General features: G+C 52.8%; 6 protein-coding genes across 6 annotated transcripts; 2 read left to right on the top strand and 4 right to left on the bottom strand.

Moving 5' to 3' along the window:
- Positions 1–436: 436 nt before the first annotated feature.
- Z517_10839 (uncharacterized protein) lies at positions 437–1,054 on the bottom strand (the record flags this gene model as incomplete). Its single annotated transcript, XM_013424448.1, has 1 exon — positions 437–1,054. One exon carries the CDS (start codon positions 1,052–1,054, stop codon positions 437–439), a length of 618 nt encoding a protein of 205 aa, XP_013279902.1.
- A 442-nt stretch (positions 1,055–1,496) lies between these two features.
- Z517_10838 (amidophosphoribosyltransferase) lies at positions 1,497–3,281 on the bottom strand (the record flags this gene model as incomplete). Its single annotated transcript, XM_013424447.1, has 1 exon — positions 1,497–3,281. One exon carries the CDS (start codon positions 3,279–3,281, stop codon positions 1,497–1,499), a length of 1,785 nt encoding a protein of 594 aa, XP_013279901.1.
- A 3,474-nt stretch (positions 3,282–6,755) lies between these two features.
- Positions 6,756–8,537, top strand: Z517_10837 (uncharacterized protein; the record flags this gene model as incomplete). Its single annotated transcript, XM_013424446.1, has 2 exons — positions 6,756–8,041; positions 8,123–8,537. The coding sequence occupies 2 exons, from the start codon at positions 6,756–6,758 to the stop codon at positions 8,535–8,537; spliced, it is 1,701 nt and encodes a 566-aa protein (XP_013279900.1).
- A 496-nt stretch (positions 8,538–9,033) lies between these two features.
- On the bottom strand, positions 9,034–10,122 carry Z517_10836 (uncharacterized protein; the record flags this gene model as incomplete). Its single annotated transcript, XM_013424445.1, has 1 exon — positions 9,034–10,122. The coding sequence occupies one exon, from the start codon at positions 10,120–10,122 to the stop codon at positions 9,034–9,036; it is 1,089 nt and encodes a 362-aa protein (XP_013279899.1).
- A 1,002-nt stretch (positions 10,123–11,124) lies between these two features.
- On the top strand, positions 11,125–13,352 carry Z517_10835 (uncharacterized protein; the record flags this gene model as incomplete). The annotated part of the gene is made up of 5 exons (XM_013424444.1): positions 11,125–11,682; positions 11,751–12,647; positions 12,720–12,894; positions 12,998–13,114; positions 13,246–13,352. The coding sequence occupies 5 exons, from the start codon at positions 11,125–11,127 to the stop codon at positions 13,350–13,352; spliced, it is 1,854 nt and encodes a 617-aa protein (XP_013279898.1).
- A 269-nt stretch (positions 13,353–13,621) lies between these two features.
- On the bottom strand, positions 13,622–16,234 carry Z517_10834 (uncharacterized protein; the record flags this gene model as incomplete). The annotated part of the gene is made up of 1 exon (XM_013424443.1): positions 13,622–16,234. One exon carries the CDS (start codon positions 16,232–16,234, stop codon positions 13,622–13,624), a length of 2,613 nt encoding a protein of 870 aa, XP_013279897.1.
- Positions 16,235–16,643: the final 409 nt, after the last annotated feature.

The following is a 16,643-nucleotide window of genomic DNA, read 5'->3' as shown; positions in this document are numbered from 1 at the left end:
AAACAAGGGTGTATGGGATGAGGGCCATGGATGAGAGTTTGTTCCACACTGGGCAACCCTGGTGGTGGTGGGCTGCCCTGCTTGGGGCTCTTCCCCTCCTGATAGGCGCTAGAGGGACAATTAACCACCTATCTGGGCTCTAATAAGGCTCGTCATAGGCACCGATTTAGGGCAGCTAGGGTGCTCCATACTTCGTAAGTCATGCTTAATTCAGCGCTTGCAGTTCCCAGCCTCCTCCGTCACTCCCAGCAACCTCAGCTCTCTCATCATCCAGAGTTCATGCAACCCAGCAAAGAAGATGGCTGGTCTTCGCTTAAGATACCCGCCAAACTTTAACTAATGCCCCAATGCATGCCCATCCCAATAATCTCGCCCCATATTTTATACAAATAAGCCTCAAAGCTGGGCCTGCGAACCTCTCAATCTGAGTCCATGCTCAGGGAGAATACGTAATGTACAATCCAATTGCGCATTGATTCCAGTCCTGAAACCACGTCAAACTGCTGTCAGGGCTGCTCATTGTGATACCAATCTTGCCTGGCACGCAAATGGTGCTGGCAATGGCATATGCGTGCCCCGGCTCCATGTGCATTGTTTTTGGAAGTCCATGTGGATTGGCTTGAAGGGGTTGGTTGTTGTAGGTGGTGTTGCCTTCGACTGCGCCTCCCCCCAGAACCGACAGAGAGAAAACGTAGGACCCAATGAGACCAGTGACTTCAAATGAAGACGTACTCAATTCAGTCTTGTTCGGCAGGAGGAATTCCATGATGCAAGTCTGACCCTTGCGAGACGTGGGAATGTCGAAGTTGAAGATCATCTCAATGTCCGCAGCCGTGACGTAGGGAGTATTTGTGTTGGGATAGGCAGTGTTAGGGTTGGTGGATGAGATCGGGATCATCAGATGAGGGAATTCGAAACCAGGAAAGGGTGGTAAGTAACGAGGGCACGCGCCTGGCTGGGTAATGTCGCCATTTCCGTTGCTGCCGGTGGGTGTGTATAGCTGAGCACAAACGCTGCCGACGAGGGCGCTGAACCAAAGGAAGAAAAGAGACATGACGGCAACGTTGGTATGGATGGGAATAGCCTCACCCAGATTGGAACAGGTCAATGGCTCCCAAAAGCACCAAAGTGAGAGAGCAACAGTTTCGAGGTGCAATGCAACTGAAGCAGAAGTGAAGATGTCGGAAAAGCAACCATGTAAAGGGGATGTGAAGAGGATGTCGAGAGAAAACTGGTCACTGGCAAATATGGCCCTGGATCACGGGGAAAGAGCATCTCGTGCCTGCACACCGGCAGTAGCACCTGCTGTCTCTCCTAAAAGAAAAGGAAGGCGCCAAATAAAGAGAGACTGCGTTCTCAAGATGCCCTCTAGACCATTGCGAGGGATTGGAATCCCACGGCCGAACCTGGATAGACTGCCACCCTCTATGCTCTTCCAATTCCATGCCGATAAATGCAAACTATTGCCACCTTCTCATGCGTCGATTCGGTCAAAATCACTCATTTCTGGGGAAATCTCCCAGGTTGTGCAGAGAAATATCCATGCGGTCCCGCACACTCGGGCTCTCGTCCTCGTAAACCAACGACACGGCAGAACCGCGATGTGAGCCAGGAACATCAGTCTGGATGGACGGTTGGGGTGAGTTGCCGTTGACTGCAGGCACCACCTTGCCATTCTCCGTGACCACTGCTCCATTCGTGGCCAGCTGGATTTGGTGTTCGCCCGCCACGCCTTGGGCAACCGCCCGTCGAGCCTCGTCAATGACTTTCAGTTTTCTGGTCTGCCCTCTAATTCGCTCCAAGTGCTCAAAGTAATCGTCGTCGACAGGTGTGATATATTTACCACAGAATACGCCGACTTCAAAATTGTTCGGAGCGTCTTGCGCTTTGGCTTCTCGAGCTGCGTCAACACACGCTGCTTTCAAATCTTCCAAAGTCTGATAGACCACACTGTCAGCACCAATGTGTTTTGCAATTGCCTCAGGGCCGTGATAGTTGTGCGCAACTAATTCATACGGCGAGGCCAGGTCGATCCCGTAGATGTGTGCGTGAGTGATCGGAGGTGCGCAGCTCGCGAAATGGACCTTCTTTGCGCCCGCTTCTCGAGCCATCGTCACGATCTCCCGACTGGTAGTGCCTCGTACAATGCTGTCATCCACCAAAAGAACATTACGATCCTTGAATTCCATGGCCATGGCATTCAGTTTCCGCCTCACTCCCTTTTGTCGGGCCTTCTGTTCCGGCATGATAAAGGTTCGGAAAACGTAGCGATTCTTGACAAAACCTTGGCAGTATTCCTTGTCCAGGGCTTTAGCCACGACCGATGCTGAAGTGACCGACGTCTCGGGAATAGGAATGACCACATCGATATCTTCCAGCTCTTGAGGGCTGAGCACCTTTTTGATGTGTGCTGCAAGTCGCAGGCCCATATGTTGTCGGCTCCGATGGACACTGATCCCGTCCATGACTGAATCGGGACGCGCAAAGTAGACATACTCAAAGATATCCGGCGCGTATTCTTTCCGTTGCTGGACTTGTCGGAAATGCGGCTCGTGGCCTTTTTGAATAATAACAGCCTCTCCAGGCCGAATGTCCCGTATAACATCAAATCCCAGTTGGGCCAGAGCGACGGATTCTGAGGCCATCATGTAATCTTTGCCAGGGCCATCGGCGGATTGCCGGGATCCCAGGACGAGAGGTCGGATGCCAAAAGCATCTCGGAAGCCAATGAGCCCATATCCTGCGATCATTGCTGTGCACGCCCATCCACCCTTACATCGCTCATACATTCTCCCAAGCGCTGCGAACACGTCATCCTCGTTGACACGCGCTTTTCCAGTCACGTTGAGCTCATCGGCAAAGACATTGAGCATCAGCTCGCTGTCGCTATCAGTGTTGATGTGTCTGTGAGCCGCCAAATCCAGGTGCTGTTTCAACTCAGGAGCATTGATCAGATTGCCATTGTGCGCCAGACAGATGCCGTACGGACTGTTCACATAAAACGGTTGAGCCTCAGCGTTGGCACTGCTTCCTGCCGTGGGGTATCTCAGATGGCCCAAGCCCATGAACCCAGGAAGATCCACTATTCTCGAGCCATCGTGGAAAACTTTTGCTGCCATGCCATTGCCCTTGCATTGGTATATTCTTCCGCCGGTCGCACACGTTGCGATTCCACAGGCATCCTGGCCCCGGTGCTGGAGGAGGTAGAGGGCTTCATGTAGGTCGATGGCAGCGGCAGTAGAGGAAGTATTGGCAAGGATTAAAGCGAGAATGCCGCACATTTTGGCCAGACGGTCTGTACAAACAACTCTGTGGAAAAGTCAGCCCAAACTGGTCTCCGCGCAAACTGCTTGGAATATCAAGCGCCAAAGTCCGCAACCATCAGAACCGAAGGTTTTCAGCAAGACTGGTTATGAAGTCTAACATCTAAAAAAAATACACAATTTGGGATCATCCTGCAGTGGTGAGAAAAGTGGAGGGGCCCGGACATACCTATATTAACATGGTCACAGGGTTGTTGAGGAGAGATGGCACAAGAGTCAGGATTTTCCGGTCGGGAAGAATCGAGGACTAGTAGTCGAAGTAGTGGAAGTTCTATCGCTTCGGACCGAGCAATAGCGGATCTGAGGGTGAAAGAGATTCACCTCGCACAGGATATGTCAAGTTAGATGGTAGACTGCCCAGTTGAACTGGGCGACGGGTCGACATGCTGAGTTTCCTCTGAGAAGCAAAAAGGCCTGGTTCGAGCAGCGGCTATAAATTTTTTTCCCTCTGCAGGTCCGCGGCAACATTTGGTTAGCGAGGGGCGCATGCATTGTGGTGCTCACGTGCCTGGCAGTCGGCTCCGAGCGCGCTGCTTTTACGGCTGAATTTGTGCTGAGATTCGGTTATCGGAATACGCAAACTCACTTTTCAATCTTTTCATCCTGAGCCACCCCACCTTAATCATCACCGACCGGACAGCCAACCCTAGCCGCGCGCCAACTGCTTACCTCTCTGCGTCTCGGAACCCCTGCACCTCCCTTGCCCATGAAGTAGCAAGAAGGGAAATTGCCTGAAATGTTGTATCTGGCATCGCTACTACGGTCACATTGTAAGAGAAGTTTGACAATCATGATCTGAATCAGGAAATCAAGTAAGAATGTGGCTGGAGAGACCGTCACGCATCCTGATGAGTATAGAGATCCCCATACTTCAACTTCTATCGGATAATGCACAGCGACGATTGTGTCCAGATCTGAAATGTCGCTATCCCTGACCCTTTCAACTACAAATATCACGCAGCAATTAGCATATTGCAGTGAGGACTGTGGTCTGGGTGGGTATGAGGGTCATTAGTGAAGAAGAAAAGGGACAAACCACCTTTGATGCCAACATCCATGAATGAGCACAGGAATAATCTATAGAATGTTACATCCAGCCAATCTTTATTCCGAGCAGTAAACCCTCCCCCAGGAAACAGGCCGTCGAAATTCCAGAGAAAGAACTCGTACAGACATGAGGTGTCGATAGTCCACAAGAAAAGATGCAAGGCGGTGTTGGTAAGACGTCCGCCGTTATCAATGAGCAGCAACCGAGCAGTGTTGGTGACGACGTCTTGAGCAGTAAAGCGATGGGAAAGCACGGGAGACATTTAACTTCTTCGGCCTTGCGGAAAGCATTCAGGAAACTCAGCCGTGTGTATTCTATGGCTACATTAACTAGGACAGTTAGAGAACCTCCACATACCAGCTATTACAAGATCAGATCTAGCTCCTGGAATGATAACCATGGATACATCTGACATTCAAGATGGCGCTTTGATTTCGACTGCATCTGAGCGTGTATATACCCTTGCTACCCCGTCAGTGTTGTCCCCTTGTCGCCCTTGGTCTTGTGGATCCGTCCACCTCCACCTTGTAAGCAATCCGGCACATCTCCATCCTGCTCCGAACTTGTTTGACACAGTTCTGGACATAAGTAGGCAAAGCAAACAAACCGGAAACACCTTTCCGGCCCAGTTAAGAAAGGAACCTATAGTCATTATTCTGACGCTTGCTTGATCAACCCCCAGCTTGATCTGCGAGGCGGGGCGCGGCCGCGAAATGGATGAATTTGGTATTGTTTGGCCTTGGAACTGTGAGCCCCGTACCCTTCCCGGTTGAGACGTTGTGCTGGACGACATATTACGGCAGACTCTATTCGTCCAGGAGATTATGGAGAAGTGTGGTAGCATCCACTTCCCCAGTCTGTGCGACTTGAATCCCTGGGTACAAACAAAGCACAACAGGCCGTACCGGTCCGCAGTGGTATATGCCTTTGAACCCTTTGTAGTTCCCTCCCGAGACACAAACCGCGCCCTGTAAAGTCCCACATCTGGGCTTTTCCTCTTGCACAATGCACTGTCCCTCCACAAGTCGTTGACGGCACGATGCCTCTTTATACTATACAATGAACAGGTGAGACAGGCGTGCTCTCAATATCCTTGGACGAATGAACCAAGGCTTACAGTCATTAGGTATGTACATTGGGCTGGGGGCGGTGGGTGGGCGGGACAAAACCCGACACCCCCTTTCGGAGGTCAGCCTCGCACGTGACCGAAGTGACTATAGAGTAGAGCGAGATACCCCCCTCAATGCCCTCGTCCGTGTAGAAAGGATTCATGTCCAAGTCTTGACCATGTATGCTGAAGAGTGTCCGTGTATCAGTTTGTTCCGGCCGTTCATACTCTCTGCCTGCTGTGCATGTGGACTCTGGAGGAAGCAGACAGACTGGGCCGTTCACAACACGCAGCAAACATGGCATTGTCTCATTTCCATTCAGCTGGTTTTGTTTGAGCCTCCAGCATCCGCGGTAGCCTCAACGACACCGTTGTGCTTTGTCAAGTGTCGCGCCTGTCTCGGATCTCTTCAATGATCATGGACAAGACATGACCATCAAGGCGCGCCATGGTTCTCCTCCGCTTTAGTACCCTGGACTGGACTATCCTCTCGGCGGGATACTAAGTCTCCGGGTTCTCTGGACAGTCTTATCTTGACTGTTAAATCCCCATGTTGCGCAAGTTCAATTGCTTCACTGACCCTCTCTCTCTCTCACGTCAAGCGTCTCTCTCTTCTCGATCGTCTCCATCCAATCTTCTACCTTCTTACTCAGTCTCCTTGGTGTCTGACGACTCTCTCTTCAAGCAAACATCTCTTGTCCACTTCTTGCATCTTTCTTCCTTCTGTCTCTCAGATTCGGACACCATTCGATCAATCCTCTCAGCTCACAAGAGAAATCGTCCCTCACCGTCCTTTCTTCTCTCTTCTTTTCCTGCCTCGAATTCGGACACTTGCTGGTCTTGTATCTTCTTGCACGAAAAAGGAACACTGTCCTCTCTTCTTCTTGTCACCTCTTTAACATTCTCTTTCAAGTTCAGCCTCTCAATCGCTCAGTCGCCAACTGGTCTGTTCGTCCAGAACACGCCTATTCATTTCCATCGACATCCTCAAGCTCTTCAAGCTGTTCAGTCACTCAGATATCGGTTGTGCCTGTCTTAGACGCCTCAGACCTCCCCGGAAAACATTTCAACCTCTCTCAGTCCAACCACTTCACCTCTGCATCCAGTCACGCCTCGATCTCTCGTCACAGTCCCTCCTCTCTTTAAGCGGCTCAAGTGACAGCTGGCTTGAAACAAGAGACGTCAACAACGACAGCAGTGAATAGCAAAAAGACAGGACAAGATGCTTCAAACGGGTCGTTTGCCAGCAAACCAGAACCCCAACCTCTGGGCCAGGATGTCGTCGCACCAAGGGACGAGGCAGCAGCCAGAACCTCGACTGGGCAGTTTCAGAGACCACCTCTTTGAGAAGGCCAACAGAAAAGGCCGGGCTGTGATCATCTCGGACGACGAGGGCAGCGACGATGAGCTCGTCATCACAAGAGGTCGAAGGATCCCGGTCACAAAGGCCCGGAAAATCATCCGCATAAATCAGGTCCAACAGGCTGCCAGCAGACCATTAAGGTTGCAACCCGGGAGTGATGTCAAGCTAACGGATCAATCCTTCATTCGGATTGTGGAATACATCCCCAACAGCGCTGAGGGCCCCTTCATCAGAGGGCACAGACTCCTCTTCCAAAACCACTGGGAGTTGCTCATGCAAGAGCGCAAGAACGAGCTAGTGCAGCTCGTCAAGATCAATGACAAAATGGAGGTGGAGGACTCCATGTCGACAGTGCCCGTCCACGAGGTTGTGGGAAATTGTACCGTCATTTTCACCAACCAGGAGTACCCGGACCTACAATACCGCAAGCACATTGAAGTGCAGACAGGAGACGACCAGGAACAAGACATATACTTCTGCAGATTCAAGAGTGCAGACTGTAATGTCGCCTCCGATGAGCGGGACCCATCCCGGCCACCAAAAATGGGCAGGATTGAGCGGCTTCATCAAGACGAGGCAGATAACGGCGTCCTTGTCACCCAAACGGGTGAGATCGAGTTTGCGATCCCAGATCCGGAGCTGCGTCGTCGATGGCGAGGAGTGGGCCGCTCGCAAAGCAAGAAATATACCTTTGGGGATGCCTTCTGCGGTGCTGGAGGTACCTCGTCTGGTGCTTTCCAAGCAGGCCTCAAGCTGAAATTCAGTATCGACTTCGATAAAGCGGCGATCCAGACTTATCGGCGTAACTTTGGCATGACCAAGGCGGAAATCCTTCGTGAAGACGTTGCCGAGTTCATCAGGCAAGCATCCTCACTAGAGGGCGAAAGTATCGTCGATTACTTGCATATGAGCCCACCGTGCCAACCATTCTGTGGCTGCAACCGCAATCCGAACCGTGAGAAGAACCAAAAGGACATCGACTCCTTCTCCAGGGTCTCGGCCTTGATAGAGGTGTGCAAACCGCGGATCGTCACCCTGGAGGAGGCAAAGAGCCTGACGGACATTGACAAGAGGAAGTACTTCCGCAAACTCATCTCCGGTTTCATCAGAAAGGGGTACAGCGTACAGTGGAAAGTCGTCGAACTGTCCAAGTATGGCGTACCTCAGACGAGGAACAGAACCATCATCATTGCGTCAGGGTAAGATGGAATCATCTCTCACCTTTTTCTTCCCTCACTCTGTCTTGTGTTTCTTCATCCGCTAACCACAAATATATATAGGCCAGGCGAGAAGCTTCCTCCTTTTGTCCAACCCACTCATGGCACCGGTCCAGGCCTTCTCCCGATCCCGACAATCAACAGCACCATCGACACCATCCCTGCCGATGCGGAGCACCAAGACGAAATCCCAGAAATGCGCAGCACCAAGGACGCCTACGCGGGGGACAAGCTGTGTCAAACTATCATGACGGCAGTGAAGCCTTATCACTATCACCCGTCCGGCACTCGAAGATTCAGCATCCGCGAATATGCCAGTTTGCAGACCTTTGAGCCCACTTTCACCTTTGAGGGGACCATTACCGAAAAGTTGAAACAAATTGGAAATGCGGTCCCACCATTGTTCGCGAAAACGTTGTTTGTACACTTGAAGGCGGCGTTGGGTGCGGCAGACGATGCAGAAGACATGGAGCGGTAGGGTCAGAAGCGTGAACGAAGATGAACTTGATGCAAGGGCTTTTCTCTGGCGTGGAGGTTACAACTCGAGAAGATTCGGAAGAGGGGGTTCTTTGTCGGTCTGCATATTATGGCGCAGTCGGAATGAATGCTTTGAGGCTAGGAAAGGAGGAACTCGAGAGGGTTGGATCGCGCTTCGAAGTGCTGCATGATGCTTCTTGCACATAGATCGGTATGGCAGGTGTTGGCTCACACGCGAGGCTCTGCAATCACGGCAGACAATGCTGGTTCGTGCAAAGCAGGAAGAATGCGGCGCGGCTCCTGGCAAAAGAGACGGGTTCGTTTATGCCTCCAAGAGCTTAGAAGAGCACAATAGAATCCAAATCAGAACAAACTCGAAGCTTTGCGAAGAGAAATGTTAGGTCACTGTCAATGCGTGAATGCAGACCTGGTCGCTCTTTGTCGACATGAGGGTATCATTTTCTGTTCAGTAGACATGCGCCGTTCGGATCAATCTCTCAGACGGTCAATGCGGTATCCAGGACAGTTTTCCACTGCTGCCATCTGCGTTTGGCGAGCTCGACCGCCTCTGCAATATGTTCGGGTCCTACCACTGAGCCGCCGCTCTTTTCAATTCTCAATACTGATGCCGCGTTGACACCGTCGCTACAATCCACCGTGATACACCCCACCTCTGCGCAAGACTCTTCTTCAAAGGCGTCGGGGTCCATCAGAATCCAGGACTGATTTTCCTCGTCATTATGCATGGTCAACAATCTTTTTTCTGGCACAAACACCCCCCAACTGCTGGGCACTGGCATTCCTCTGAGTCGCAGTTTCCGTGCTTCTTTGACAACATCTGAACAGAGGACCTTTTCGAGGTCCGGATCCCACCAAGCCTTGGGGAGAAGGCAGTTTCGCAAGGCAGCATCCAGTGCCAACCAAGCGGCATCAAAGATGGATCCGCCATAGCTGATACACATCATGTCAATGTAAAGCGTCCAGTATGCCTTCAACTGCGGCCCCGCGTCTATTCCTAGTTCTAGGTCTTGAGACTCTGGAGGAGGAGTATAGATGATCTCGAGGTCCGATGTTCTGACCAGCTGCGTGGTATGAAGTAAGGACAACATTCGCTGAGAGATTGACTGGGCTTCGACTGAAGGCGCTGTGTTGGTAGGGTGTCTCGGTGAGCAGCCCGTGGCTAACTCAATGTTTGGAACCACCAAGTTGTGCAGTTGAATCGGCGAGTATTCGCCTTCCTCTTCATGGTCATCCACCTCGTTCCTGCGTCTCAATGGAATGGTCCGATCTCTGCCTGAAGAGTTGGTGACTCGAAAACTGGGAATCTCGCTGGTAGGCAGTATCTCGGCGCGAACACCACAAACTATTGTCGTAGCTCCAATCTTGACTAGTGAGGATCCATTACAATGCGTCAAAGAACCCACGTTGAGCTGAATAGGTCTTGGTTCCGGGGGATTGCGGTTCGAAGGGCGTCTGGGCGGGGATTGTTTTAAGTGGGCGTGGAGAAGCGCATTGGGAGATATGATGGACATCGCAGATGCAGGCACCGAAGCGTTGAGCGCAGTTACAGAATCTAACGAAGGCATTTCTGCCAGAGTCGAAACAAACTACATAGTGTAATGTGTCTGCGAGTGTTGGAGGCCGCAGTTTGTACTGGACATTTTACGAATTTCGCAGATATTCTGCCGGTACAAACAGAGAAGCGGTGAGATGGACTTGGCGCCCCGATTGGCGAGTGCCACAACACAACTAACTACACTAAGTAATCAGGTAAGGTAATTCAATGGCCAGCAGATTGACGCATTCGATGCAAAAGGGTCCAACGTTGCCGATATACCCGCTGATGGCAGAGCAATTCGGATGCTCAGAGACCCCTACAACAGCCTTACGCGGTGCTCTCCCTTGTCATCGAAGGTGGCCCTGGAAGACGCCAATGGCATAGTGGAAGCAATTCATTCCGAAGGTCTAATGCATTTGGGCAAAGTCCGATGTCTATTGGCTACAACATCCCACTCTCGGAAGCATTCCCTCGGTCGTGAAAGGGCGCGAGCGCGAGGAGCGACGAACGAGAAAAAAGAGCGGGGAAGAACAAAAGCATAACATCCCTCTAATCGCTGAGGATAGGCCAGCTTGATGTCCGACGACACGCTGAATAGAGGAAATGCCCATTCGTACACTGCCAGGGGGTTTTGACTTATAGGGGATCAGGAATGCCGCGCACAAGTACCGCAGCATACATGGGTATCGCATCCTAGAATCTGTTCGCTGTCGGGTCGGGAGAATCTCTGCTCTTCACACTTGGGGTCGAGGAGAGGTTGTGGGGGATATAAACCCATTGATGTGAACGGCGGGTTTCAATGGAGATCTGACACTTGTTCACTTCGGAGATCCGAGTTGCGCAGCCTACGGTATTCACTCCGCAGCATTCATTGCCTTGGAGTTCAACAATATCACGTTCATATTGCATTGCGTACGAGTTCGGCCCATTTCTGAACGGCTCCCAAATTGGTACCTCATCTACATCTTTCTTAATCTAACCTTGTGCAGCTCACCGAACCCCTTCTTCTCTATCACCACCACCTAGGAAAATGGCCGACGCCGACCTTCTCGACGTCTTGATCGTTGGGTCCGGTAGCGCCGGGCTGACGGCGGCGCTGTGGTTGGCGACCTACAACACGACACACCCGCGGCAACAAATCAAATTCAAGATCCTGGAGCGGCGTGGCGGACCCATGGCCATTGGGCAGGCTGACGGCATACAATGTCGCACAGTCGAGATCTTCGAGACCCTGGACCTGTCAGAGGACCTCCTCCGCGAGGCGTATCACGTCCTGGAAGTCGCCTTCTGGAGCCCTGACGGGCATGGTGGCATCTACAGGAGCGATCGCGCGGCTGATACGGCCAAGGGTCTGAGCCATATGCCACATCTCATCCTGAATCAGGCCCGGGTTAATGGACTGCTGCTAGAGAAGCTGAGGAAGCTTGGAGCTGGCCGGGGCGAGGAAGTGAGTTATGGGTGGACCGTCAAGAGTGTCAGTCTCGACGAGGAGCTGGCCGAGATGCATGAGGCGAGTTATCCCTGTACGGTTGTTGCGGTGAGAGACGAAGACGGGAAGGAAGAGATTTTCAGGTCCAAATACGTCTTGGTAAGTTTCATCTACAAGCATCCTGTCGTTAACGTCATACATTTTACTAATTTATCGTTGGACCACAGGGATGTGACGGCGCACACAGTGTCGTGCGCAAATCACTGGGCTACAGGATGGTGGGGGATAGCACCGATGCCGTTTGGGGTGTCATGGACATCTATCCTCAAACCAACTTCCCAGACATCCGTCGCAAGGTCACCGTCCACTCCGATACGGGTTCCCTTTTGGTCATTCCTCGAGAAGGTGGCTGCCTGACCCGCTTCTACATCGAATTTCCCCCAGGTACAAACGTCAAGGATATCAAACTCGAAGACCTGCACAAAAAAGCTCGGCAGATTTTCCACCCGTACAAGATGGACTTTGCGGACACGTACTGGTGGTCATGCTATTCGATCGGTCAACGTCTCGCGGACCACTTCACCAAGTCTAACCGGGTATTCTTGACCGGCGACGCATTCCACACGCACTCACCAAAGGCTGGGCAGGGGATGAATGTCAGCCTGCAGGATGGGTTCAACCTCGGCTGGAAACTGGGCCATGTCCTGACAGGACAGACGACACCAGAGTTATTGAAGACTTACAGCATCGAGCGTGGCAAGACGGCGGCCGATCTCATAGACTTTGACAGGTACTTTATGAAGCTGTTTGCCAGCAACAAGGGGGACAACGAGAAGAAGGTGACCCCCGAAGAGTTTCGCGAGGGCTTCATCAAGTCTGGACGCTACACTGCAGGGTTGACTTCGAAGTACGAGGACTCCAGCGTCACATCCAGCGCCGCCAGCACGCAGGAACTGGCACAGGAGCTTGTGGTCGGCATGAGATTTCCTGGGGCGCAGGTGGTACGGTTCTGCGACGTGAAAGCTATGCAACTCTCGCGGGCCTTGAAGGCCGACGGTCGGTGGCGTGTCATTTTCTTTGCCGGCAGAATCGAAAGCCCAGAACTGCTCTCGAGGCTCAAGCAGGTTCGTCCTCTCTTGCCTTAGTCCTGCTAACTGCTGCTGTGAAGAGAGAAGAACTGACCCACATCTGCCCAGATCGCGGAATACATGGAATCACGCGCTGGTCCCGTGCGAAAGTACACCCCCATCTCGGCGGATATCGACAGTTTCATCGAGCCCATCGTGCTCGTCAGTGGCAACCGCGTGCAACTCGAACAGGAGCAGATCCCCGACTATTTCTGGCCCGTCACCGGCAAGTGGAAGATGAGAGGTGAGTGAATCGATCCGTCCGTCATATTCTTCTATCAAAACCCGTATCGAAAAGGCGACCCATGAACCTTTTTACTGATTTGATATACCTCCGAAAAACACAGATCTCCACAAAGTCTTCGTCGACGACGAGCATTACAACTCGGGCCACGGCCACGCTTATGAGAAGTACGGCGTGGACCCGGACAAGGGCGCCACTGTCATTGTGCGACCTGACCAATGTACGTTACACTCGTATACACACCCGTCTCTACAGACACAGATATGATACCCCCGCCGCCCTTGGTCGGTGAGATCACTCTTGTCATCTCCAAACCTACCCTTACTTACTGACGACTTGGTGCGTCTATAGATGTCTCAAAGGTTCTTCCCATCGACGACACCGCGGGAATCGGCCGGTTCTTCGACGGGTTCTGTGTCTCGCACCAAGAACAGAATGGCGGGAACGGCCATCTATAAAGCCAGATAAAGAAAGGCCTGAATCCTAAACCTCATAAGGAGCAAAAAAGCCCAGCGGGCTCGAGAATATAAATCAGTGTTTTAGCGTATTCTACAGAGTTTATTCGACCTTTTATCTCACTCTTCTCTCACTTATTTATCTATCTACCCACCTACCTACCTACCTATCTATTCATCAAACAAACAATCAAATCACTCAATCGATCGACCGAACAGAAACACCAAACAATCTGATTGGAGAAATGGTGTTAAAAAGCCACCCTAAGAATCTATCCACGACTTCGCCAAAGCAGCGTCCCGACACATAACGCGTTGACGACGGTGTGCTGGCCCACCACCCAGGCGGCGGTGTAGAGGTACTTTGGGGAGAAGACGGTCCAGATGAAGAGGTGTTCGCGGAGGACCGTGCACGCCACCATGACGGACAAGGCGTGGACGCAGGAAAACGTCGCCAGCGCCGCGAAGAGCAAGGAAGATGCACCGTCATCGCCACTCTGAAGCTGGTGAGGGCTGGATAATTGGAGGATGGCAAAGGACCACCATATCGGACCGGCCCAGTTGCTCACAAAGGTGAGGATGCCCACGGCTGCGACGTTGTAGCCGCTCACGCCGTTGTACGCGTTGGAGAGGTCGATGGTGGCGATGGAGTTTGTGCTCCCAAACGTGAAGAAGGAGGCGTACTGGAACAGGAGGGCCAGGATGGTGATTTCGCCGACCGACCGCTGTCTGCCGCGTCGGAGGAGGGCGAGTTGCAGGGTGAAGAACAAGAACAGCGGGACGTAGACGGTGCGGGTCTGCGTGATGAGAAACAGGGTCAGGACGTCTTGCAGGACCGGCAGGAAACGGCGCAGATGCTCGGCGCTCTGCCACGGCGCTTCGTAGTAGATCGAGCAGCCGAGCACGTGGGCCAGGCCGAGGAAGACGACCCGCGCCATGCTGACGAGCGGGTACGCCGAAACAAAGCCAACGAGCGGATCGAGGATGGGGAATGAGGCGAGTAGCTCGGGCGCGTCCGCGGCGGTGAAGGCGACCTTGAAGAGGAATGCCGAGATGGAGACCAGCGCCGGCAGGATGCCCATCTGCGGCGAACCCATCCAGACGCCTGCTCTGCGGCTGAGATTACGTGACGGGACTGCATAGGCGAGCATGACCAGCATCCAGAGCACCCATGAGTTGGGCGTAATGACTTCGCCCAGTATGTCGGCCTCGCCGGCGTATTTCTGGCCAGTCTGTCTCCAGCGCCGCGCCACGCCGAACAGCAGGTATGCGAGGGCAGTGGCTGTCGGGCCTTTCACGACAGAGCGAGCAGTGTCGGTCATTTTGAACCGGCTGTCCCTACAATGTAACACGACCAGGTAGCCCGCAAGGGTCCAGTACCAAAACTGATGCTCCTCTTCGACGTAGCTGCTGGCGAACATGGTAATGGCAAAGCTGAGCATTATGACGAGAAGTATCAACCCGTCCACCCCTGCTGAGAAAACTCCCCGTGCGAAGCTGGGCGTGCAGAGTGCCAACGCTAGCACGCCGAGGCCGATACCTGTCCGCATGCTCGCGAGATCGTAATTGCTGGCCGTGCCACTGAGGAGGCTTTGCGCTCTGTACAGAAATGACTTGAGATGCGTTGTCGGCGGAAGTGCAGAGGATTGGTCCGACGTTACAGCATCGTGCTCAGCCGAGACGTGCTGCCACAGACAGGCGAGGACTTGGGCGTCGTCTCCATCGGTTATCGAGCATTCAGTCGGTGTTGAAACCTGACCGAACTCTTTCGGAAACGTCGCCTGGGCGATCCGCAGAATCTGCTCGGCGTTGCTGTAGAGTAAAGCATACTGATCTTGATGATGGGTCCAGAGCTCCAACAATCGCGGTATGATGACCCCGAGGTTATTGAGTGGGATGGGGAATCCCAGTAGAGCGGCCAGGGTGGGCACGATGTCGGATTGCTCAACGGTGTCGTAGTATTGATAGTCGACTGCATCGTCGACGGGGCAAGATTGTCCTTCGAACGCCGACTTGAACTTTGGGGAGATGAATGTGAGAGCGGTAGAAACCTCTCCTTGGGAGGACGCCCCGTGATTCCCGCCCTCGTTCATGCCGTGGTCACCAAGCAAGACCAACAAACATGACTTGAGATGGTCATAGCTTTCCAACTTTGCGTATATGTCCCGAACGATACCGTCCATCTCTGTCTGCTTTGCCGGCATTTTAGGCCCTTTGGGCCCAGTCTTGTGCCCGATATGGTCCAGGCCCAGGAAATGGAGCGTCATTGCGGACCAGTCTTGGTTCTCTAGCTCAGAAGGAATATGCCTCGTGACGTTGTTGTCGACTTCGGTGAAGTCGGACACGAAGAAACTCGTCGTGCCGTCGGCTCGGGAGAAGAAGTCGGGAAACAAGCGCAGCCAAGTGTCGTCCCCGTACATGACGAGGCTGTTGCCTTTTGCCCGCAACTGGGCCAGCCACGTGTCTTGGTCCCTGAGGGTCGACGTCGTGTCTGACTCGGCAAAATTGAGGATGAGGTCCACGAAACTGGGCACCGAACCGGTTGTGATGGCCTTGACGCGCGGCATGGTGATGGTCGGTGGACTGGCATGGCCGGTGAAGGGGACGGCGGCGCCAGATCTGATGAGGCCCTGGGTAAAGGCAAAACTCGAAGCATTTCCGTAGACGAAGTCGCTGCGCAGAGCGTCGACAACCATAAAGATGACGCGGTCAAAAGGGGCTGCCTGAGCCCCAGCCCCAGCCCCAGCTCCAGACGTCGCGGGCCATGTTGCCAGTCCCGGTAGGAATGCTTTGTGAGGAAAGAAACCTCTTGCGAAAATCACGAGAGCCGCAATGAGAAGGATGTTGGAGAGTGAGAGCGCGGCATTGCGAAATGTGATGATCATCCTCGATGCTTGGTGATTCGAGTTCGTTGCACCTGCGAACGACTGCTCACGCCGACGGCTGGTGGCCACTGTCACCTGATGGGTCCCATGGCACAGAATTGCAACTCAATACGTCCTCCGAAGAAATAAACATATACAAAGACGTTGGAAGCAGCCAAAGAAAGTGAATGGTGGCGCGATGTCGGGGTCTGGAAACTATTTCGTGGATGCCAAGCACTGATCCACCGTAGAAGCTGCTCAGCCTTGCGATTCAGCCTCGTCAGTCTCAGCCTCGTCAAACCTCAGCCTTGTCGCATGGGCAACCTTTGTCAACAAGCAGCGAGCAATTGAGTGAAGCATTCCCAATCGAGCAGACAACTCAGAAAGAGAGGGCATTTCGTTCTAGTATATCAAACACCAATTTTTAAAC

This window comes from Fonsecaea pedrosoi (genome assembly GCF_000835455.1).
Source record: "Fonsecaea pedrosoi CBS 271.37 unplaced genomic scaffold supercont1.7, whole genome shotgun sequence".
Lineage (NCBI taxonomy): Eukaryota > Fungi > Ascomycota > Eurotiomycetes > Chaetothyriales > Herpotrichiellaceae > Fonsecaea > Fonsecaea pedrosoi.
The sequence above is the reverse complement of the archived record's forward strand: the minus strand, read 5'-3'. Positions and strand labels throughout refer to the sequence as shown.